Raw genomic sequence first — 25,687 nt, 5'->3', positions numbered from 1 at the left:
TCTTTTATGCTGACAGCTGCTGACGTGTTCAAGTCTGAAGTACAACCTCAGAAATGTGGCGGCCGCCTACAGATGCCCATCAGCCTGTACCCTCTGGATTTGGCTCCTAAAACATTTCAGGGTTTTTGCTTTTTTTTTTTAAAAAAAAATCAAGTTTCTTGTTCTCATGGCTTCAGAGGTATTCTTCGAAATGAGCGTGTGGACACAGGGCATGGTGAAGCTTCGGAATCTCTGTAAGATTTTGAGCGATGGAGGGTGCAACTTCAGCACCCCTCATAGTTCTCCCCATGACCAGCAGGAAAGAATTACGCAAAACAATCCCATTTGCAAAAGAAGTTACACAAACCAAGCGGATCAGTTATATAGGGGAGAGAACTATACACACACATCGCTGGAATTATCTTGGTGCATAAAACCAGAAGGTTTTTTTTTTAATTACTGAAACCCAAAACCCCGCCCACACACCCATCCAGTCAAGTGGGTTCTCATCTAGGAAATCTCAGCTGTCCATCCAGGCAGCATCTGCACCCCTCTTCCCCCTCCTCTGGCCCTGCGCTCCATAGGGCTGAGTTCCAAAGGAGGTACGTGACTAAAGCTGCCTTCTCTACTGTTTGGCAAGAGCTGTCCTTGGGACACGGAGATTTATGGAGGCCCTTCCACACATGGGCTCTCGGCTGCCCCAAACTGGCAGGCAACATGGACACTGATGAAAAACAGCCACCCCTTCCACCCTCCCCGAGGTGGCAACAACTTAGCAGCTTGTATGGGATGGAACATGGTGTGATGCCCGCCCCGAGGCCTGGACGGAGAGCAGAAATGGAGAGGGCCAGGTGAGTATTTGGAGAGAATGTCATGCTTAACCCTGATTTTATGACCGGTGGAGCGTTTCTTGACTGCCCTCCGAGAGAGAGAGAGACCCTGGCATTGTGGAGCTGAAGCACTGGGGTCAGCGGCCTCTGGGGGGGGGCAGTCTGCCTCCCTCTCTGCTATTCCAGCCCCGTTCACAGTATCGTGTCACCCCAGCAAAGGTATGCCCATCCTCTCCTCCGCTGCTGCTGCTGTGGGTTGAACCTGAGTCACACCGCAGGGGCTCCAGGTGATGCTGTCTTGTCACCTCCACCCGTCTAATTACTTTTTGAAATCACCAAAGCCATGTTGGGTGTAAATGAAGGAACGAAGCCAGTTCTGCAACTGTGGGTCACGACTCTCTCTCTCTCAGGGGGTCAAAAGGCCAGGAAGGAGGAGGAGGAACTGTGCGAGTGGCGAGGGAGGCCCTAGGGGGATCAGTGGCAAATTTGGGTTTATTTATTATTTACTATTAATATAAATTATTTATATCCCACCATTTTGCCCGATCAAGGCCACCAAGGCAGCTAACAATTAGAGCACTCTGCCCCATGGCACAGAGCGGTAAGCAGCAGTACTGCAGCCCAAGCTCTGCTCACGACCTGAGTTCGATCCTGGCGGAAGCCGGGTTCAGGTAGCCGGCTCAAGGTTGTCTCAGCCTTCCATCCTTCCAAGGTCAGTAAAATGAGTACCCAGTTTCCTGGGGGTAAAGAGTAGATGACTGGGGAAGGCAATGGCAAGCCACCCCATAACAAAAAATCTGCCGAGAAAACGTCATGATGTGACGTCCTCCCATGGGTCAGTAATGACTTGGTGCATGCACCTTTACCTTAATAGATCTACATGATAAAAACAGTCATGGTTAGAGCTCAAAGTCATATATAAAACCCCAAACAGCAGAGTAAAACATAAGGTAGAAGGAGCGATCATTCTGGGAGTGCCAGGCAGAACAAAAAAGTCTTCACTCAGTTGTGGAAGACAGTGGTAGAAGGGGGACAGACCAATGTCTCAGGGGAGAGAGTTCCATAACGTTGGTGCCACCACTGAGAAGGCCCCTTTTCGTGTTGCCAGCCACCTGACCTCAGAAGGTGGGGTGACCCAATGCAGGGCCTCAGAGGACCACCACAGAGCTCCGGTAGGTTCGTACAGAGTAGATGGTCCTTAAGTGATGCTGGTTCCAAACAGCGTAGGGCTTTAAAGACCGACACCAGCACCTTGGATTGGACCCAGAAACAGACAGGGGTGGGGGGGTGTCAGTGCAGGAGGACCAAGACTTATGCCTCTGCATAGGGTGGAAAATGGCCTTGAAATAATAATCTGTTGCTCAGTAATGCCGCATATGCATACATACTTGCCCCAGAGATGCTACCAAGAAGGGCCTCCCCAAGACAAATGATTTTACCGTGACAGTCATTATACATCCAGAGAAGTTAGTCGTGTTAGTCGGTAGTTGCAAAACACTAAAGGGTCCAGTAGCACCTTTAAGACTAACCAACTTTATTATAGAATAAGCTTTCAAGAACCACAGCTCTCTTCATCAGATGCATCTGACAATAAGAGCTGTGGTTCTTGAAAGCTTATGCTACAATAAAGTTGGTTAGTCTTAAAGGGGCACCAGGACTCTTTACTAGTTAGTTGAGATACAAATAAACTGGAAAGTGTGGGATGGGGACCCCCAGAGACTCAGAAGGCAATAGCAGAGCTCCAGCTGTGCTCGGGAAAGAGGCAAGGGATCGGTTGCCAGAGCTTTCGGCAAGATCTTCATGTCAATAATAACTCACGGACAGAATGCCACATCTCTCGATCACATGTGATGAGTCCTTTCCCCACTTCTGCAAACTTTCCACAGCACAAAGCAAGGCAGACTGGGGTGGCACAAAGCCATTCACATGGAGAAACAACAGTCTGCTTATACACCACCCTTCTGGACAGATTAGAGCCGCTCTCAGAGTGGTGAACAAAGTCAGCGTTCTTATTATTATCCCCATATGCAGCTGAGGAGCTGGGCTGAGAGGAGTGGCTCACTCAAGGCCACCTGCTGAGCTCACGGCAGGAGTGGGACTTGAACTAGCAGAGTGTTGATTCGCAGCTCAGCCACTTAACCACTTCTGCTACAGCAGTTCCCTTATAATAACAACTGTGCTTATATACCACCCTTCTGGGCAGTTTAGTGCCCCATTCATAGTGGTAAACAAAGTCAGTGTTATTATTATCTCCACAATACAGCTGGAGCTAAGAGGAGTGGCTCACCCAAGGCCACCTGCTGAACTCTTGGCAGGAGTGGGAGTTGAACCAGCAGAGTGCTGATTCCCAGCCCAGCCACTTAACCACTGTGCTATAGCAGCTCCTTTATACAGTAATAATAACTGCACTTATATACCACTCCTCTAGAAAGATTAGTGCCCTGCTCAGAGCAGTGAACACAGTCAGTGTTACTATTACCGTCACAATACAGCTGGGGCTGAGAAGAATGGCTTACCCAAGGCCACCTGCTGAGCTCATGGCAGGAGTGGGATAGGAACCAGCAGAGAGCTAATTCAGAGCCCAGCCACTTAACCACTGTGCTACAGCAGCTCTGTTCTGTCTCTGCCACTCTTCCAAGAAGCCAGGGCATTCCACAAAACCTAAAAGACTTTGGGAGAAAAGATGGTATCGTTGCAGGCTGCAGTGCCTCCTTACCATACTCTCTGCTCTGTAAGGTGTGCCAACTTTGGCGCTGAATTGTCATGTTGGCAGGAGTCTGTAGCACTGGGCTGCCTGGCACGTCGCTTGCGCTGAGGGTGCTGCAATTTGCACTGGGCCCCTTTGGGACAGATGCCGTTCTTCGAGAAGTCTGGGCACACCAGTGTGTGTTTCTTCTTGCACTGAAAAACAAAACCCCCCAAGAGCGTCAGCTATAAATCAGAGTATCACGCAGGCTGACAAAGGCTTGCTCCGCGGGATGCCTTCCTCCGGGGATGCTCCGAGGCATGAGCATGGGCTTCTTTGGGACGCACTCGGCTGCATCAGGCCAGTGCTCCACTTAGTCCCACTATTTCACACAGTGGGTAACCAGTTGCCCGCCAGAGCCAACAAACAGGGCGCAAAGGCCAAGGCGGAGCCTGCTTGCCTCTCCCTAGTACTGGCATTCAGAGGTCTGCTGCCTCCGGCTACGGGGGGTTCTCTTTTGCTTTTGACTTCCATGAATTTGCCCAATCCCCCTTTCAAGCTCTTTATGCTCCTGGCCACCACTACATCTACAACTGAAATGCTTATTAAATGGAGAAATTATTCCTTTTGTCTGTCCTGAACCATTGACCGTCAGTTTCATTGGGTGCCCCTGAACATCCGGGCTGGCTTCTGCTCAGTCGGCTTCAGCTCACACCGGCAAGTTTTAAACTAGGTTTTATACATTTTAACTACTGTTTTAAAATTAGTGTCTGTATCAGAGTCACACCCCAAGCCTTTGTGATAAGGAGGGCAGAACACAAACCATTTGCCATTCAACAAGATGCACTGAGCGATTGAAGTAAAATCCAACAGCAGATCTGCAGTGGGGTGAAAGTGAGGGTCACGTCTAAGCTCAGGGTAGGGGATGTGATCGTGGCAACTTCGGCCAGTGTCGGTCTGGGTCTGCCCGATCCACTGGGCCAAACCAGTCTGGGACGGTAGCCCTGTAGCTAGCTGCCTTATGTATACTCAGACCTCGTATCTACAGTGGTCCCTGGCAGTGGCTCTTCAGGGTCTCAGGTAAAGACCCCCCCCCAACATCTACTACCTGGAACCCTTCAACAAGAGTTGCTAGGGCCACAGGGAAAGAAAATCCATGAACAGATTTGCCCAAACTGGCAAGCAAGCCAACCCAAGAAACGAACCGATCTCTTTTAAAAGCCAAATTAACTACCAAAGGTTACCCATCTCTTACCACTGAGTCCACCTGCTGGTTTGCTTTGATGTCCCAACATGGAATGTTCATAAACATTTTAAATACTTAAGGAGAAGGTGTCAGCGCTATGTTGAACAGTGTTGCTTGGGTGAGCGAAACAAAAGCGGAGTTTCTGTTCCAGGCCCTGAGCAAACAGGCAGAGGATGCTGAGTTGGACAAACGGCCTGAATGCAAAGGAGCCTCGAGAGGCAGGGGCTCTCAGAACAGGTGGACCAGAAGGGCAGCAGGGAGGCCAGGGTGGGTGGAGAAGGCAGAGGGCTGAAGTGGGGCCAAAAGATGAGACAGGCAGCAGGGGAAGCCCTCCAAGCGTCGAGAGAGAGGAAGAGAGCTCACAAAGACAAGGGTCAGGAAGGCTGAATTTCAGTGCTGCCCTGAAAGAACCAGTCATGGGCTCACAGCTGACCGCAGAAGCCACGGCTGCGATCTGTGAGCTGCCCGTGTTCATGAAGCCTCCCCAGCTGAAGAGCCTCCACTTGAGCGGTTGCGTGAGCCGCATATGTCATCGATGACTGCACTTTTTAAAGGGCTTGTCTTTCAGTGCCTGACCTGAAGTGCCTGGAGCACTCCCACCCAAAATAGCTGCAACCAAACCCTCTCTTAACAGCTTCCCTTTGCTGAGATGCTTGTCAAGAGGGTGGCACCCCAGGGGCCACCCCAGGGGCCTTGGCCTGTAACCCTGCCTGGTCTCTGCCCCACTCCCACTGTGCACCCATTTGCAGTCTGTTCAAATTTCTGACGCGGCCAATGAGTGGAGGCCAGGATTGTAAGCACCCGGGCTGAGCCGTTTTGTTCGAAGATGAAGATGCTGGCGGTGTGATGAGGATTCTCAGGCAAGCTGGACGCAGGGAAAGCGCAAGGGCTGCACATTCTTTGCAGTACGGGGCTGCCTTCTCTACCTTACAGCTGGGGTTTTGCTCAGGAGCCACTAGTAGCCCTGAAACAGCAGCATGCACCAGCAATATGCTCTGCGCTTTACAGAACACACCAATAAGAAAGCTGGTCCCTGCCCCAAGGAGCTTACAGTCTAAAATTCACTCTCTGTCATGCAATTGTGTGATAGGCTTGGATCCACCAGAGTGGCAGGACTCTAATCTGGAGAGCTGGGTTTGATTCCCCACTCCACCATGTGAAACCACCTGGGTGACCTTGGGCTAGTCACAGCTCTCTGGAGCTCTCTTAGCCCCACCCACCTCACAGGGTGATTGTTGTGGGGTAATAACACTCTTTGTGAACTGCTCTGAGTGGACATTAAGTTGTCCTGAAGGGCAGTATATAAATCAAATGTTATTATTATTATTATTTCCAGGGAGGGATGGGATTTCCATCTACAGAATGCAACTTCCCTGTTCCCCCTCCCACAGCAGCCCAAACTACACCTCAAAGGTGGCTCCTTGTGGACAGGGAACCCTCTGCAACAGCACAGTGGAGCAGTCGAAGACCTGCAGTGGGAGAGGGGAAGTGCGACACATTGTCACCCCTTCTGTCTGCGGAAACGCTCTGTGGGATCCAAGCCATCCTCTGCCGGACACTGGCACACCGTAGCTACCCCCTCCACTCCCCTTTTTGTCTTATTTGCACTATAAATCTGCAGGCAGGCCTCGCTTTTATTCGTACATAGCACTGAGTACAGCTCAGGGGCTTTCTGGACTACCTTCGCAGGCCCCACTGGCAGTGACGCTGTTACTGCTTTTAAACAGTAGCCTCACCAAGGACTAAGAAGACAGGAAACGGCAGTCTCCAAATCCAGAGGGTAAAAGTGGGTCACCAAAACCTGAGGGAGGGGGTGGGTGGGATATCGCTGGCCTGTTAGGCAGGCTGCCTTTCAAGAGGCCGATGCAGCGGCAGCCCACCCCATGTGGGTTTCCCCTTCTCAGTGTCTGTCCTGAATAGATCCGACATTCTGTGCAAGGAATAGCGAACGCTGCGACACGACAAAACTCTGCAAGTTGGGTAAACTTGCATACTCTGCTAATCCCAAATCTGCATGTCCTGGCTAGCTCCTTTCTCTGGTTTCCAGGATTTCCAGAGATATTTTTAAACCTCCCCCCCCCCCAAGCCCAGACATCCTCAGCACTGAATTCTGTACTAGCTATCAAGCACAGAATGCACGCAGCTCTGAGAAAGGGCTAGTTCTCACTGTACGATTTCTGACATGGGCCCCCAAGTCCTGCATTAGATCTGCAGTCTACGTAGAAAGCCAGTTCCTAGAATTCAGTTCTCCTCTCAGGTGACCAAGAAACACAACTCCCCAAACAGCTAGGCAGAGAGAAGCAGGCTGCAGCTTCGGGGGCTCCTCTTCAGTTTCATGGGGGGAAAGAAGGCCTGCCGTTGAGGAAGTGCTAAACCGTCTCCCTGACCTAGGCCTGATTCACACACGTAGGGGGATGAGGCGGTGGGGACTGCTCCCTTATGTTTAAAGCTTCTTGAGAATTGAAACCAGCACAGCAAACAAAGAGGAGAGGCAGCAACCTTCTCCCAGTTGCTTTCTGTTGGAACGGAGCTTTCTAATACACAGAAACACCCAGGACTGGAACCCACACCCTGCAGTGGTACAGTCCATTGTACCAGCTCCTTTCCCCGTGTGTGAATCAGGCCAAGGGCAGGGAACAGGATTAATCCCTGGGCCAGTACAGCGCCCCCAGCGCAGGCTTCCCTTTATGCCTAGGGGCTAGCAAAGAAATCGGATCGCACCACAACTGACCCCACCCTTAGGGATCCTGGCGCACAAAATGACAAGCTGTATCGGCAGCAGACCAAGATTTATTTAGGCACACAGCACAAAAAGCTGCCTGCACTGACTCGCAACCCTAAGCAGAATCAGACTCTTCTAAAGCCATTTATTTCAATTGACTTGGAAGGGTATAACCCTGCTTAGGATTGCAGGGGACGTCCCTGAAGCTCAGCACCCTCTTCTCAGACTGGCAGCGGCTCTCCTGGGTCCCAACCCGGTCCTTTGAACTTGACGTTCTGGGGACTGAGCCGGGGACCTTCTGCGTGCCAAACACACGCTCTGAGCCACGGCCCCTCCCCAAAGTGCCAAGTAGGGGCAACATCTGAATCCACACACACGTTTCCCTTTGCATGTGCACCCCAGAAAAAAGCGGCCTGAAAACACTGCCTAGGGCGCGGAGGCCGAACAATGAAGTCACCTGCAGAAGTGACCAGGTGTCCTTCCACCCTCCCTGATGCCGCATTCTCATGTGAAGCGACAAGGGCTGACCTCCACTTACTTGCCCAGCTTGCAAGGGGACAGGGTTAGGGAGGGAGGAACGCCATCTTTCCAAGGCGCCCTTAAGGGTCAATGGAAGACAGTGAATAAGAATGGGCGGCTGAAGCACCGAACGGGGCGGGGGGAGATCTGAATTATTCCCAGAATGCAGCACAGGTGGCATTGGAACGGAGGGGTGGTGCAGACACCGTCCAGGTGCTTTCTTGGCACAGGTATGCGCCCTTCCCATCGCCAGCTGCCAGCCAGAAACCCTCTGCCCTTTTCAGTCAACCCAGGCCCTGAAGTGTTAAGCCAGCCCCCAGCTCTGACCTTTAGTGGATGGTTCAGTTTAGTGGCTCTGCTTGAACAGGGACAGAGGCCAGACCTTTGCCAAAGGGGCAAGGGAGAAGCAGCTCTCAAGGCCCCTCCCACAGCCTCCCCGGCTCCAAAGAAGAGACTGCAGGACAGGAGGGGGAGGAGATGCAGGCATCAGAGCAGACAAGCCGAACAACAGACGTAAGGAGGAGGCTTGCAGAAGGAGCAAAGAGCACAAATGTCCCCCCCCCCCAAATCACACCATAGCAGCCTTCTTTCCAGCCTCAGCTTTGATTTGTTACCTTTGGATGGATTCTGTCAAAGGACAGGGCATAAACTGGTTATTTGGGTGCCTCCTCTCTTCCTTACTTGCTTAATTTGACCTAGGATTGCCAGCTCCAGGTTGGGAAATTCCTGGATGTTTTGAAGGTGAAGCCTGGGAAGGGTTGGGTTTGGGAAGGGAGGGACCGCAGCAGGTTATGTGTTTGTGTAAGTGCCGACAAGTTGCAACCGACTTACGGTGACCCCAGCAAGAGGCTTTCAAGGCAAGTGAGAAGCAGAGGTGGTTTGCCATTGCCTTCTTCCGCAGAGTCTTCCTTGGTGGTCTCCCATCCAAGCACTGACCCTGCTTAGTTTCCGAGATCTGACGAGATTGGGCCAAACCAGGCTGCCTTCCTGCCGCAGCAGGGTATATTTCCAAAGAAAGCAGCCATTTTCTCCAGGGTAACAGACCTCTGTCACCTGAAGATTAACTGTAATTCTGGGAGACCCCGAGGCCACACCTGGACGTTGACGACTCGAGCTGGACTGCGGGAAAGCATGCAACTTTGAAAGCTTGGATGAGCAGAAGGACGGGCCAAGAAAAAGGATGAGATTATGAGGAGAGATCTTCAAAGAAGAGCACCACCAAAACTTGTATCTACAGAAAAGCATGCCACTGTGCTGGTTCACCACAGGGGCGAACAATGCAAGCCAGAAAATCCTCCAGTAACCAACTTTGCCACTGGCAGGAAGCCTCTCGGCCTGGCCTCACCCTCCCACAACAGGGGATGGCATATCTAGGGCCTTCCTTGCAGGACTGTTGTATGGAGTATGGGTCTAATACATACAATGTCCTCAGAGCATCCAAATGGCACACACTGCAAGCATCGATTCGGTTTATTTATATTTCTTATGCATTGGAACAGTCTTTCAGATGCATTTTAGAAAAGTAAAATTATTCCTCCACGTAATCTCTGCAAAACTTTCTGCGAGGAAGCTGGCCTATACATTAAGTAAATAAACAGCCTGTAAATGGAAAGGAATACAAGCATTTCTTTCCAAAGCATGAGTGGCTACCCTACCCAGGAGGAGGAGCCAAAGAGCACCGGGTGCATTTATAAGGTGCACATTCTAATTTCCCTGCAAAAATCACGGAATTCGCCTTCATCCGTCTGAGAGGACTTTGACTTTGTTCTCATCCTCTGTCTCATTCTTAATACTCGGTTTAAAAAAAAAAATCACTTCCACGCTAATAATTGCATTAGGATTTGTTTACCAGATTCTTTTCATGTCTATTCCTCTATTGAGAAAACAAGCTTGGTGTGTAATTAATTCCCAGGCTGCATCTCCCTCTCATGTTCCTAATGACTTTTCCACACTATTCTTCCCTTGTCTTGGGCTGAGCCCATGAAAACATCTTCCAGACACCCTTTCCCAGCACAGCGGCTTCCCCTCTTGGGCAAGAATGTCAATCAGATTGAACCCAGGCTTGGGTGGTGGTGGTGTGAAGGAAGCAAATGGGATTGTGATGTGGAGGAACATTCTCCAAACCAGAGATGCCCGGCTTTTGTTCTGCACCCCCACCGCCACGCCCCAGTCTTCAATCCCGTGGCTCGAGGGCAACAGCTACGTACTTATGTTCCATCCTGGCCCCCTGTATTAACACCCAACAAAACACAAGGATTCGGTTACTGTAAGCTCCACACATGTCAGCTAAGGTGAAGAAAAGCAGTGCTGGGTTTAGAATGGTAAGGGAGCAACCTCGTTCCTTGGCCATTCGATCCTCTCCACCTGTCAGTGCTGCTAATTTTACCACCCCCAGCAGGATCCAGACCGGCCAGCAGGTTGAAACATTAAGGAGGGAGAAGTCTCCACACTCCCAGAAGAGCTGCAGCGAGATTCCAGAAGAACACAGATGAAAGAGTGGAAAAGGCAAAGTGGAACGAGGAGGAAAAAACAGGCTGCCAGAGTCACCCTTGGGACGGTGGCTGATCCATCAAGAAACAAGGCATGCAGCTCTGCCATCCAGGAATCCGCTGTGGGCAAGCCAATCTTGCCCAGATGGTTATCCACCATGAGAGCCTTCTTCAATGCAAAATTTCCCACCACATTTGAATGATTTTCAGTCAACAACACAACACACAAAACAAACATTAAACCAGGACTGGTCCACTCTCAGTGTTTCTAATGATGTAAGACCACACTCTACATGTTCATTTCATGTTCAGTGCTTATGCTTTGTTCAGGTAACAGCTCAGTTTCATGTCTGTGCAATTCCTAGTCTTATTACATTGCCTATTAGATTATCCAATTCATTGTACCAATATAGATTGTGTAATCCGCTTTCGAGTCTCAATGAGAAAGGCGGACTATAAATAATGTGAATAATAAATAAAGTTTAGGAAAGATTCTGCATACAAGACCACATCAGATAAAGATTCCATGACCGCCACAGTCCCAAGATGCAGGGTCACTTTGGGTTCTAGACAAACGGGCTCCCGGGCCACTCCCCAATGTATTTCGGATGAGCTTCACAACGGACAGAGGACGTTCAGTGGCATCTCCTCTCTCTGACCGAGCGGGTGGTTTTGTGCGTGAGTGCGCCAAGCAGACTTTCTCAGCCTGGGGTCAGGAACTGTACGGGGCGGGACACACAATGCACTTCTTGGCTCACGTGCTGCCTGCTGTAAGATGACGGGCAACTCCTGGCCATTTGTGATGACAGTAGTGCCGCAGTGCTGGGGCCTGTGAGCCGTGCAATCAGAGCACATCCCTGACACTGTTCTGTCTGTCCAAAGAGCCGAAAGGTACCTGTTATCCCCCTTTTTAGCAACTAGTCAGTAAAAGGAAGTGTGAAGGTATCACCAGGCTGGAGAGGGTCTCTACGGTGCAGCGTCCTGCATACCGGAGGTGAACATCTGATCAGAGGAATCCATGTCATCCTCTCGTGGGGCCACAGCCGTATGTCTTTGCAGTGCCTCACGGGTTGTCCAACGGCCCTCCTGACATATCCGGGAACAGGTCAAGAAGGCCCTCTCATGATTGGTATTTCAATCTCACTGAGAGATGCGCCAGCTATTGGAATAAATTTTAACGCTGGTTTTACTCGTTTTTGTACTGTGGGTGTGTGTTTTAGTAAATGTAGAAACTTGCCTTCAAGTCCTTTTCAAAGAGAAAGGAAGGTTTAAGATGCCTTGAATAAATAATCCCTTCATAAGAGCCAGGAGGATGGGGAGTAGCACCCCCCCCCCCGCTCCAGGTAAGTCCGTTTCCATGAGATGGGGGGGGGGGGTGGAGGAGAGCAGAGAGATGCCAGGTTGCGGAGAGTGACAAGCCTGTGGGTGAAGCAGCAGACCTCGTCTATGTGCCCTTCCCTTCCCCAAATGTTGACCAGTGGCGGCGGCTGCTTGCAGGCCGAGGCCTCTGGCAATAGACCTTTGTTAGTGGCATGCTTCCTCCTCTCTCCCCAAGCCCTGAAGTCTCCTCTGGGAGAGACCTTTTTTCTAACTACTGTTCTTCTAATTTATGTATTACTTTCTGCCTGGGAGGACGGAGCGTCACACTGGGACCACAGAGATTCCAGTTCCAATCCTCACTTGGCCATGAACTTCATTGATTGATCTTGGACCAGTAGCATACTGTCTCTCTCTCTCTCTCTCAGCTAACCAACTTCACAGAGTTGCTGTGAAGATAAAATACAGGAGAGGAGACTCATACACACCAGGCCGAGCCTCTTAGAGGAAGTCTCTTAGAGGATAAAAATGTAATATTATCTGATCTGTTGCTTTAAATATGTGCTCCTATGTGCTACCTGTGCTTCATGTTGTCTAATGTCAGTCCAAGAATTGCTCATGTTCTGTTTCAACATTTCTTCAACTCTGTATTGGATCCTTGCTAATGCTCTGTCTTTGTAAAATTGTGTTTATTTACCCTATGGCATTGTTTGTGGAAATGTCCTTGAAACTCACTGTACTAATCTCACACTGTGTAATCCTCCTTGAGTCTCAGAGAGAAAGGCGGACTATAAATCGCATGATAGACAGACAGACAGACAGACAGACAGACAGACAGACAGACAGACAGACAGACAGACAGACAGACAGACAGACAGACAGACAGACAGACAGACAGACAATAAACATTGCTAGTTGCTCACTCCCATGCTAAGAGCCGTAACTCAAATATTGGGTTTTCCCCCCAGAAGTTAGGCAGGCACATGAGACGCAGAAGCAATAAGCAAGACAACACGAAGTTGGAAGGAGTCCTTTTGGTCACAGACATCAAACTCTGTACCCCGTTACCCTGCCAAAAAAAAATGCTGCCACCACCACCACCACCATCAAAGGCCAAATGGAGACAATAAAATAAGCATTCAAGGCAAAGACAGGCAGTGGAGGGGCAGAAATTCCAGGACAAGCCTCGGGAAGGTGGGGTTTGGGAGGGAAGGGAATTTCCGAACCCAGAGTTGGTAACCTTATGGTATTGAGATGGCACACATGAATAGGAAGAGCACAGAGAGAGTCTTGGTGGCTACTTCCCGGGTACGAAGTTCTTTTTCTCCAGAGATCCACCCGTACCCAGCCGTCTTTCAAAAAAATCTTTTTATCTGGAGATGCATCCAGTAGCTGCTGCTTAGTCCTGGATTCCTTGATTACCATTTTTTACAAAGAGATTTTGTTCAGGTGCATGCTTCCTTTGACACTCTTTAAAACACAGCTTGTAAAGTTCTTTGCCCTGCCATTTACTCCTGACTGTAGACAGCTTGCAGCGTGCAGCCTCACCTGCAGGGTTCTGCTGACTTGGCCGGATATTTATAGGGCACGGTGTCCTCGTTCTATTCGTTTACTGAGGAAGAGACCACAGGGCCAGTTGCCCAGGCATCAGCTTTCAGCTATCGATCTGCATCGGCTTTCCTGGTGTATTTGCTTTGCCGTGCCGATGGTGACACCTTTGAAAAATTCTACTCCTGTCGCCAGCCAAGTTTCAGTCTCTGACAAAGCCCACACATGAGGGCGTCAGAGAGATACTCCCCAAAAGTGAAGGGCGCCAAATCACACTCTATTCGAGCACCAGAAAGTGTCACGGCTGGCCACGGCAGGATACACTCTCAAGCATGTGATAAGCTTCAGAAATTGGTATAGTTCTGTAATAAAAGTTGTGTCAAATGCAGCTGAAAGGGGGAAGGGGGACCTATTTTATAATCCCATTCCAACAAACCAGCTATCTACCAGGCTTCTTGTGGAGCTCGCAGCAAATAAAATCTCAAAAATAATCCAATTGTCATAGACACAGAATTGAGAATTGTCATAGAGAGCCAGTTTGGTGTAGTGGTTAAGAATGATGGGACTCTAATCTGGAGAGCTGGGTCTGATTCCCCACTCCTCCGCTTGAAGCCAGCTGGGTGACCTTGGGTCAGTCACAGCTCTCTCAGAGTTCTCTCAGCCGCACCTACCTCACAGGGTGATTATTGTTGTGAGGATAATAACAACACACTTTGTAAACTGCTCTGAGTAGGCATTAAGTTGTCCTGAAGGGCACTGTATAAATCGAACGTTATTATTATTGCTGTTATTAAAAGCATATTTAAAAACAGCCACCTTGCATCTTTTTGAGGAAGGTGGACTACAAATGTTGTAAAATAAATAAAGGTACTAATGAAAAGAAGGCCAGTTCATGAGCAGCCAAATATTTATAATAAAAGGTCAGCAGCCAGGACCCCAACCAACTGGCCACCTGGGCCATTCTAAGTAGGAAGGTGCCCACGAAGGGGGCCACCGAGGAGAAAGCCCTGGACTTCCTCCTGCCCTGCTGCAGATGGCAGAGCCTCCTCTAAAGATTAGTTTTGCATGCATAGGGCTGGGGTCCCATAGATCGGTCACAGGAGCCGTGACCGTTTCTCCTGATGCCAACCCACTCCCCTGGACACAATGGCTCTTACATCAGCGGCAAGCAGAATGGATCCCTGGGAACCAGCACACACAAGCGAACAACATCACAAGTGTATTCCGTTTTTGTAGGTTGTGTAAACTCCTGCAGAGGTTTAAAACAGGTGAAGTTGTATTTATTTGGAATATTTTATATGCTGCCTCTCCAGAGATCTCCTTGCGGTTGATTTGTCTGCTCTCTCGTGATATTTTCACCCTGCCCTTCCGCCAAGGAGCACAGGCTGGCATACTTGATTCTCCCTTATTCCATTTATTCTGAGTGTGTGTGAATGGCTCAAGGTCGCGCAGTGATCTTCCAGGGCAGGGTGAGGATTCGAACTTAAGCCTTCCAGATCCTGGTCTGACACTTTATGCGCTACACTATGCTGGCTCTCTAAGTTACAACTCCACTTGATCCTGCCACCGTAAAAGGGTAGACCACCAGTAGTCTCCTGATGCCAAATGGCATTAGCTTGCCTCAAAGACGGGTCGTCTGTTGTATTGGAAGCAGCAAGAATGCATGCACAAAACATCTCTCTCCTGCAAACGAGAGGCGCAGCAGGGGGCATTGTCTAATTGCAGGCTGTTCTTCGAACGCGCCCATTGCTACTCGGGTGTGCGTATATCCTCGACAAGAGTGAATAACACGGATGGTACATGACAACCAGTTATTACGATTATCAGAGCGCTGTTGTGTCTATGAGGCCGCTGCCAGTGAGAAGATAATCATGGACTATTATCAACAAGGAGGATTTTCTTTGCTTTTTTTTTTTTTATCAAACTTGCCCAAGCTATTAAACGGTTCCCATTTGTACTGATAAGCAACATTTACAGCATAAGTGTCTGAAAGTCACAGAAGACGCAGCAGTTATATTAAGGAAGCAGTGGGAGCCCTCATTAGATCATTACGGTAGAGGGTAAATAAGAGGTATCTCGGCAGAAATCTTTGGAGGTTAAAGTCAAAGAGACAGGGCCGGTCGCGGGAGAAATCTGGTAATGTTTCGGACTCTTCGATGGCTCAGTAAGCCTTTTAAAATTAAAAGCGTCCATTTCGAACGCTGGACTTTATCACAATCGCTTTGGCTCCTGTTCTTCTTGCTCCGGCACCATTGTGGATCAAGGCAGGAAGATTCACCAAAGGAAGAAGCCACACAAGTGATGAAAGCCCAGCACCGAGGAACACGGCCGTCTTCCTCTCCTACCTATTTCTGCTGGAGGGAAAGAGAGGCCGCACACAGCACAATTCTCAGTTCTGTAGGCGAGGAAGCAAGCTTCCAAGAAAGACAGAACCCTGCTCCAGACAGGATATTTGAGGCACCTTCTGATAATGCCTCTCTTGGCGTCCTGACTGAAGAAATGCTCTGAGTAGCTCAGAAGCCGCCACCTCTTTCAACACAATGAGCTCAATAAACAATATTTTGACCACTGTTTCTAGAAATATCTTTCGCAGCTCTAAAGGTCTCCTGTCAAAAAAGCTCATTCGAAGAAAGCTGCTGCCAAGGAATTCTGGACTCTCCACTGTCCGGGGACGCGGTGTGTGCCCTGCTCCACTAAACCACTTCGTCCTCTTTAGGACACACCCAGTGATTGTCGTTTGACTGTTCCTGAGAATGAAACTCACCTATGTCTGTCTAATTTTATTTATTTAATTTAATTTTATTTATTTATGTCATTTCTAGTCCTCCTTTCTCACTGAGACTCAAGGCGGATTACACAGCGTGAGATTTTTACAGTCAATATCAAGGACATTTCCATAAACAGTGCCATAGGGTAAATAAACACAATTTTACAAAGACAGAGCATTAGTAAGAATCCAAGACAGAGTCAAAGAAATGCTGAAACAGAACATAAGCAATTCTAGGGCTGACGTTAGACCACATGAAGCACAAGCAGCTCATAGGAGCACATATTTAAGACAACAGGGAGTACGTAAGGCAACACAGTGGTGAAGTCTATGGCAGAACGACGTTATCACAGGCTTTTTTTTTTTGGTCAGGAAACAGTTCCCAAAAGTCTCAACGATCCTTTGAGATTTCACATTAAAAGAGTTGAGCGAACCGACTCAGAGTGGACTAAGTAGGGCAACTCCACCTCCCAAGCTGTCACCTCCCGGACAGACCCCATTCGACTGAGTTGCGGCAAGAATGAACAAGACGGGGAGCTCGCTTGGCTGTGGTCTATTGATTGTGCAAAGCGCCATGCCAGACACCCGGCATGAGAAATGAGCTTCCAGCTCTCGGTCTTGCAATCCTTACCCCCAAAGTCCACCTGTCAAACAGAGGAAGAAGATCCAGGCAGGTGGGAGCTATCCACATGAATCTGACACCCTCTTGCAGCCGAGGATTTCGGTCTGCTTATGTTGATTTCCATCTGCACTTCTAATGGCTGAGCAGGTTTGTGACTGCAGGTGGCAGGTGTTCAGTTCAACGCATCTGATGAAGAGAGCTGTGGTTCTCGAAAGCTTAGGCTACGATAAAGTTGGTTAGTCTTAAAGGTACTACTGAGCTCTGAGAGAGGCTGAGTTTGTGGGAGAGGCAGGGCTTGATTCAGGGATCTGCTAGATCACAGCTTATTTCTCTTAGCTGTTAGCCTCAACCAGCTCACTGACTCCTGTCCCAGACAACGGGGAACTCTGTTCCGTCACACCTCTGGGATTCTGAGATGATGCCAGCCACAACATTTTCCAACCCACCTTCAGAGGCAGAGGGGGAAGGTAATCGCTTCATAGGAGAGGAGATTCTTGGGATGCCGAATTCTCTGCTTGCACATTACAATTTAATGTCAATAGCTTCCTCTCCCCCCTAAAGGGCCCCGGGTATTATAATTCTGGGAGGAAGCTAGATGCTGCTAACAATTCTCAGGGAAAGTCCCCCCCCCCCCCCCGGCCAGGTAAACTTGTTTAAAAGTCGGTTGAAGTCTGTAATTGAGATGTTCCTTCTGCTCCATGAGGCAAGAGTGGGAAAGAGATGCTGAGACTGGAAGTGTGAGGCTGGAGGGGAGAGGGACTAAGCGCAGGAATTTCTAGCTCTGCACTGGAGAAACTGGCATCTCCCCCCAGAAATCCCACACGGTGCACAATTGCCGCTGGTGAGATAAGCAAAGGCTGATTTTTTACAAATGTAGAGAGGCTGGGAGCAAACAGCGGCCACCTTGTTTTAAACGGAAAGAGTCTGGGATTGTAGTTTTTGGACTCAGGGGGCGGGGAGGCATTGTCCCAGCAGAGACTGGGGTAAACAGGACTATAAGCGGCATGGCGGGAAGACTGACACGTTTTAAATAAGCCATTATCCCAAGCTGGGCAGTCTGTGCACTGTGAAAGACTGAACAACCTGATCTCATCTGATGCAGAACAGGAGGCAGCAAGGCCAGAGCAGTGGATCACGCAGAGACACAGCAGGCAGCCTCTTTCAGGGGTTAATCTCATGGGTCCAAGAATCTTTTAATTATTTAATGAACTGATTGCTCTCAGCACACTCTCAACTCTCCCACTGCGCCCTAGGTTGCTCCGGCCCAGTCTGTGAGACCTGCTACTAGGACATAAGAACAGCCTCCCTGAATCTAACGTCTTGCTTCACATCGTGGCCAACCCAACAAACAAGTCACCGAGGCTGGAGCTTCCCTCTGATGTGGCCTCTTAGCACCGGCTTCTTGCCTCAATATGCAGGTTCCTTTTGTTTGTTTGATTGCTTGATTGATTTAGAAAATTTATGTGCTGCCTTTCTAGAGACCTGCTTTAGTCCCCATGCCTGGCGTGAAAATTCCAGCAGCCTCGAGGAAACGGATGGGGACAGCACAGAACTGGCACGTCCCTCGGGTCACCACCACTTTATTTTTGATAAAATAAAGTCAATGAGAAGAAGGGGCACAGGGGGCGGGCGGGATGAAGGCTGCCCAGCCCAGGAATATGCAGATGTACACAGGGCAGGGGAATGGAAGGCCGGAACCACGGCAGGAACAAGAGGAGGTTGGCTACAGGCACTCCTGTTCCAGACCACCATCTGTGGGGGTGTATTGGCCACCACCAGGGCCACAGCTAGCTCTGTGAGCTTTGGATGCAGGCATGGCGGGTGAGCAAGGGGCTGCTCTAGCACTCCTCTGGAGACATCTGGAGTCCTGCATGGAGGTGGTGTCGGAGAGTCACACCCCACCTCCCAGGAGACCACTCCGATGGAAGGGGGGCCATGCTCAGCTGTGGGGGCAGGTGCCCCAGTGGAGCGAGGGCAGCGTGGGAGTGTTCTCCAGTGCTGCAGACGGTTCTGGGGCTGACTCAAGAGTCCAGGGGAGGAGGTGGAGGCAGGGCTACTTGCCCAGGCAGAGGGAGACACCCTCGTCGCTTGGGCTCTTCCTGTTCTTTCATGGGATTCTTGGAGGGTCCTTGAAAACTACCGCCGGGCTTGGCTCCTGGATCCAGGCTTTTGGAGCCCCCCTCTGATAAAGAGGGACCAGAGCCCTTTTCCTCGTCGAGGGAGCAGTTTGGCAGGGCGACTCAGGAGGAAGCAGCAGCTGGCAACACCCTGGAGGACAGTGGCAGAGAGCCTGAGGGGCCGCAGGGACAGACGAGGGACGGGGCGACATCGATTGCTGGCATCGGGACACCCAAGAGGGCCCGCTCTGTCAAGGTGCTGGCGTGCAGGAAGCGAGGCGGCAGAGTGGAAGCGATCGCTCGGCAGGGTGCCATACCCCGGGGAAACAAGAAAGCCCTCCATACTGAGCCAAAGGTGGGAGGTCTCTGAGGCCTACGCACGGTCCGGGAGCCGCAAACCAAGGACTTTGCCCCCCTGGCTTCTGAAGTGCATACAACGCTGCTGACTCCGAGCCCCCTGCCTCGCCTCCCTCCCCTTGTCCTTTAGAAGTGAAAACTGCAGACAGCTGGGCTGTGCCGCATCTCGGACACAGGGAGGGAAAAAAGAAAGCAGAATGAGAAGAGATTTACTCCCTTTCTAAATTATTCACAAGAAAAGGGACCGCGCATCTTTAACAAGCCATCGTTTTATGAAGCAAGGTTAACATTTTTACTTGATTCAGTAGAATATTATAAACTCTCCGGGGTCCATTTGAGGACTTTCTACTTTGTGCAAAAGGAACAGACTCAGCACTTTTTATATTATTTAGAGAATAAAATTAACCCTCGATGGCCCAGGCTGGGTATTTCCTCTCCCCAGTTAAATATGGCATGCTCAGCAATTTCCCCCCCTATATAATTACGGGCTGCTATCCATCATCTGTAGGAGAATGCTTTTCTGACACTCCAAAAGTGATGCAGTAAGCACGTTCACTAATAGAATAAATATTCTAAATATCTCTTTTATATTTTCATTTAAATTGGAATATTTTAAAATAATTGTACACATGCTGGCTGGGTGACTGCGGAAAGGCTATCCGATTACTTTGAGTTCCCTTTGAAGAGAATGTCTCCTGCCACGCAACCGGCAATATTTTCGACTCCGCTGCAAACCACTGTTAGCAAAGGTTAATTTGTTAGCGCTCTCTTGCTGCTGTCATCCCTTTACCCATCCCCTTCAGAATGTTTCCCCACCAACTTTGTGAATCATCTGTCATCCTAGAAAGCTGTTGTATTGCACTAGAGTTCTACAGTGTTGGGATGGCTTCGAGGACCCTCCCCAGCGGGCAGCCTACAGGCGCTGCCCAAGCCAACGAGGACTGGTTGCAGCGCCCTTACCGATGTCACCTTTGCATCCCTCTCTGCCACTTTCACTGGTTGCCATGATCCATGCCACAAGGCCCAGGTGCCCTTTCTGCACATGCATATGTGGGTCTTACCCCCTGAGCCAAAACATGTCCTTCTGGCCAGCCCGCACAACCACTGCCTCTTTTCCTCTCTGGTCCTTTCAAAATACCGTGTTCCCAGAGTTTTCTCTGATTATTTGTTTGATTAAAAATACATACAACAACTTGATGCTTTATTGTTTAGATGTCAAAAAAAAAAAACCAACAGAGGCAGAAACAAAACACAAAGGAAGGATACAACAGTTGCAGATTTAAAAGGTGTCGACGAAATGGTTTAAAGGACCAACAAATAAGATTGGGAGGCTCTTAAAACTCTAAAAAGGGACAGCGTTTTGGCTTAGAAATCATGAAAAAGTAATGGCATAAATGGAGGGCGTTCCCGAACCCAGGTGCCACTACAGAAAAGGCTCTGCCTCTGGAGCTCCCCCAGCGAGCCTCTGACCCTGGAGGCACATAGAGCAGGGCCTGCGGTGAACGTCTCACCTGGGGCACGCTCAGACAGGATGAGGCATTCCTTTGGTGCCAGACTGAGAAGAGCTTCCTATGTAATAACCAGCACCGACAGCCTGCAGCGAGCTTTGAAAACTGGTAAGATGTGATGCCTGAGACTGACACCCGCTAGCAGTCTATTGGAACCAGCCAAAGCGGCTGCATGATGTCAAAGGCAGCCCCATGCAAAGTAGACTGCAGTAGCCAACCATGATATGATCAGAGCCAAATCACATCTCTCAAGGAAGGGTCGTAGCCGGAGACCCTGGGCATGCACAGTTCCCATGTGTGCCTGCACAGAAGACATGATGATGAACTTTTTGTTTTTGGACTGCTGACACCACTTGCTGTTCCCCCAATGTGTTCAATTCAAGGTATTGGTTATTACATACAAAACTCTTCATGGCCTTGCCCGACATACCTACAGGACCGCTTCCCTCCCTATGTCCCTCCACGTGAGCTTCGTTCATCTGAACAGGGTCTCTTGCAGGTGCCAGCCTGCACATGGGCGAAATCAACAGTAGCCCGTACATGGGCTTTCTCTGTGGTGGCCCTACCCTGTGGAACGGCCTGCCTGAGGAGGTCAGGAGTGCCCCCACACTCCTGGCTTTCCACAATGACGCAAAACTGAATGAGTGAGGAACCATAGACTTCACCATTATGTTGCCTTACATATTAGCTGTTGCTTTAAATATGTACTCCTATATACTACCTGTGCTTCATGTTGTCTAATGTCAGTCCTAGAATTGCTGATGTTCTGTTTCAGCAATTCTTCAACTCTGTATTGGATCCTTGCTAATGCTCTTTGTAAACTTGTATTCATCTACCCTATGACACTGTTTATGGAAATGTCCTTGACACTGTATGGAAATGCCTGTCCTTGTCCTTGCTACTGATTGCGCTAATCTCACGCTATGTAATCCGCCTTGAGTCTCAGTGAGAAAGGCGGACTATAAATGACACAGGCAGGCAGGCAGGCGAGCACCTGCAGAGCGGTTCTCTCTCAGAGAGCCTCTTTCCAACCTTTCAGCTACATGGCTACCCTTCACGTTACTCAGACAGGACATCACCCTTGCACACCTATACATCAAGGCACAGAACAAATGCTTTCAAGAAGGAGACGCTTGATGGAGGCTGTGAACTGGGGAGGCCTGGCCGGACTCCCCAGGAAGAGCCAACCTCCCGCTCAGAGGAGCAAAACTTTTGCAGGTGCTGAATGAAGCGAGAGGGAGCTGGGGAGGACTTCTTACTAATGCCAGCTCAGTGTAAGAGCTTCTGCCACACAGAATGTGCAGTGGGGCGTTGGCAACAGAGCTCAAATGCTGCCCAGGGAGGCAAAGTGGAAGCAGGCAAGGGATCCCCTGGATAGGAGGACAGAGGAAGGGAGCCCGGGACTTGCTCGGGGTGAAGGGGAAGGTGAGCCCTCAAAGACCTGCAGATAGGCCGGACTTTATGGAGACGGAACACTTTCAACTCAGCCATTTCCACTCAACACAAAGAAATAATTTCGCCCCGTAGGCCCCAGTGGGATGATTTTGGGACGGTGCCCTGAGAATCCGCCAGGATCCGTGTAAACAAAGTTACGGCATCATTAATAGCAGGATACTTGACTGGATGCCCAGTTCAGAGAGCTCCTCGCAGATTTAAATACGGCTCTCAAAAACTCCGGGCAGGGAAAAGGGTGAATTTTCGCCAGCTGTGCTGAAGGTCAGCAAACAGTGGGGCTTCAGGTGCGGAGCTGCCATCCGCCCAGTTCAAAGCTCTCCTCGGCTGGGAACTCGCAACACCCCCATCGCAGCTCCTCCTCCTGCCGGGTGGGGACTAGAATAACGTGCCTACCTTACAAGGTGGTGGTTGGCATGGCCAAAACACAACAAAAGCATTTCAGACTTGTAAGAAGCGCAGTATTAATATTAAGAACAAGAGCACCTGCCTGGTGTGCTGTAACTTGGTTAATCTGAATGATAATTGAGTGCAGTAGCACCTTAAAGACCAGCAAGCTTCCCAGGAGATAAGTTCTGGAGAGTTAAGGCTCCCCTCATGATGCAGTTTGCTCTTCTACCACAGACCAACACGGCTGCCCTCCTGAAACTATACTGACTAGTAACGTGTTTGTTGCTTCTAATGTGCAACATACTCCCACCTTGCCAGCCACCCTCGCGATAATCCTACCTGGGCAACATGGCTCTCATGCCCATTCTACAGACAGCAGTACTGAGGCTAGCCAAACAGCGTTTAATGTGAGGAGGGAAGAATCACGGATTTTTTTTACAGGAGATAATGGCCATGGGTTACGCGCCCTGCCAGTGCAATCTCACAGCTCTGGCTGGTATTTCCCTTGCTTCCTCCCAGCACTTTTCCTTACAGAAAACAAAGCCAGCATGCCCACAAACCCTTTGCAAGACTGCCGCTCCTCATGACCAGCTGCCCCAATGTGCTGGCCAAGAAACAGGGTGGCCTTGACTAGCAAGGGGGTTCCAGTGAAGAATGAGAAACACGCGCCACTTAAAAGCGGCTCCCGAGAGGCCTGTGAGGTACGAGCAGCCCAGCTCCAGGACTTTTCCTCCTTCCCCATCACCATCACTTGCAGGCTGGGCTTCCCACTTCTGGGTCTCTGCTGTATGCGCAGGGTTGCAATTTTTAGTCAATTAATTGGTTAGATCAATCGATATAAAAGATGCCCCCATTAATCAGGCAACAGATCTAAAACACATTCATTACTCTTAATACGAGAGCTTACACAAACCACGGAAGCGCAGGCACCGTCTTAGAAGAGACATTCCTCGCCCTCCTTTTCTACATGAGAGAATGCAAAGCACGCAAATAAAGTCCCTTTTCTTCAGGACTACTGTTTTATTCATATACAAGTTTACCCAGATTTAAAATCAATCACTCCTGACTGTTCAACACCTTAGAATCATTCAGGAAAACCGCAGAAGACGCACCTTTCGAATTGCCCTGGTTTTCAGAAATATCCCGCACTGGGTTTGATTTTAAATACTCCCTCGGTTCTTTGCTGCGTCCCCAGTTCACAAGGTGAGATTTTTGTTCTGGATCGCCTTGGGGTGCTTGCCGCAGTAAAGGCCGTTTCATGGTACACAGGAACAGGCATAGTTTTGCCTGGGCGTTTAGTCAGGAGACAGCTAAAGCCCACCCCGCCCAAGTTCCACGATGAGAGTATCTATACAACACTTGTCTTTGCAAGCCCCTGGTTGTCATCTTATTAACACACTACATTTTTAGGTACACTTTTAAAACACCATTGCATATAAAATGATATCATGTCATTGTGACTGCGGAATGCCTACAGATATCCAGTCCATCTTTCTCCTATCTGGGCAGTACACAATTATAAGCAACACACCTTATTCCGTACTCCTAGGACAGACATCCACAGCTCTATAAAAGTCCCCAAAATAGTCAAGAGTCCAGTAGCACCTTTAAGACTAACCAACTTTATTGTAGCATAGACTTTTGAGAACCACAGCATGCATCTGACAAAGAGAGCTGTGGCTCTCGAAAGCTTATGCTACAATAAAGTTGGTTCGTCTTAAAGATGCTACTGGACTCTTTACTATTTTGCAGCTACAGACTAACAAGGCTAACTCCTCTGGATCTATAACAGTCCCAGTAACTGAAACGCGAACTCCACCAAATTTCTCCCAAAGATGACTACATTTAGCACAGAAATGTCTCCATTCCATATTGTACTGAAGATGAATAATCTCCAACTGCCCCTCATTAGAAAGTTTTTACATTCTCCATTTTCAAGGTGAAACTGCCACCTTCTTCCCCAGAAGCAGCTACAGGGCATGAAGGCCTCACCCGGACCCACATTTGAGAGTACTGGGCCTGGCAGTCTATTTTTTGTATGAACAGGATGGTGGGAACATCTTCCACGAGGTGGAAAGGGAACCCTCTAGGCTGCCCTCAGCTCTTCGGAGAAGGGTGGGATAAAAATCGGTAAATGAAGAAAAACAGCGTCTTGCACGGCTGCTCTTTGGCAAACTCTGCCTACTCATCAACAGGACAGACACCAAGCGGGGAGCAAGTGGAAGAAAGGAAGGAAGAGTTGCGACCACGGCAACCTCCTTGTGACAAGCAGCACCGCAAGAGGGGAAGGGCTGTGGCTGTGCATGCACAAGGCCCCAGGTTCAATCCCTGGCACCTCCAATTAAAAGAACTAAGGCTGCAACAGATGGGAAAGACTGCCAGTCTGAGCAGACCTTACTGACCTTGATGGACCCATGTTCTCATTCACCCAACTGCACATCCACCACTCCATTCATATCTCCAGCTACAATTATATGATCGTAAGTCCATTGTTCCATTTGCTCTCTTAAGTCTTTAAAAAATAAATCCTTAGAGCCATCCGGTGCATACACTCCAAGTATCAACATTTTTTTAGCATTACATAAAAATTCCACAGCCAGGTATCTTCCATTTTTGTCAGAAACTATTAATTTGGGTTGCAATTCTTCCTTAATATATATAACAATTCCCCTCTTCTTTTGTTTTGTTGCCGAAACAAATTGTTTTCCTAACTTCTTATTAAATAGATATTTAACATCTTGATCTCTAATATGAGTCTCTTGTAGGCAAATCATATTACTTCTTTGTTTGGATAGCCAATGTAACACAGAGAGATCACTGAGAGATCTCTGTCTTTTGGTGCTACACCTCTGAAGATGCCAGCCACAGCTGCTGGCGAAACGTCAGGAACTACAATGCCAAGACCATGGCAATACAGCCCGGAAAACCCACAACAACCAATGTAACACAGCTTTTTGTTTAGAGGGTGAATTGAGTCCATTAACATTCCATGAAATTAACTTGTACTCCATAATTATAATCTACTTGAACTAGGAAAGTCTTTTCCATTCTCTATCAGAAAGACGTCCATTGCATGTTCTCATTCACTATAAAGCAGCTGTGTGTGTTCAATAGCAACAGAGGCATGTGTTCTAAGCT

At 49.2% G+C, this 25,687-nt stretch overlaps 1 protein-coding gene across 1 annotated transcript in view; it reads right to left on the bottom strand.

The window, feature by feature from the left end:
* Positions 1-25,687, bottom strand: part of ZC3H3 (zinc finger CCCH-type containing 3) — a 307,903-nt gene that overhangs the window by 38,864 nt on the left and 243,352 nt on the right. Inside the window, exon 10 of the mRNA XM_054984638.1 lies at positions 3,526-3,710. Within this exon, the coding sequence (XP_054840613.1) occupies positions 3,526-3,710 (185 nt within the window). The remainder of the gene's footprint in view (positions 1-3,525; positions 3,711-25,687) is intronic.

Source organism: Eublepharis macularius, chromosome 7 (genome assembly GCF_028583425.1).
Source record: "Eublepharis macularius isolate TG4126 chromosome 7, MPM_Emac_v1.0, whole genome shotgun sequence".
Classification (NCBI taxonomy): Eukaryota; Metazoa; Chordata; class Lepidosauria; order Squamata; family Eublepharidae; genus Eublepharis; species Eublepharis macularius.
This window is presented reverse-complemented; position numbering and strand designations above follow the sequence as displayed.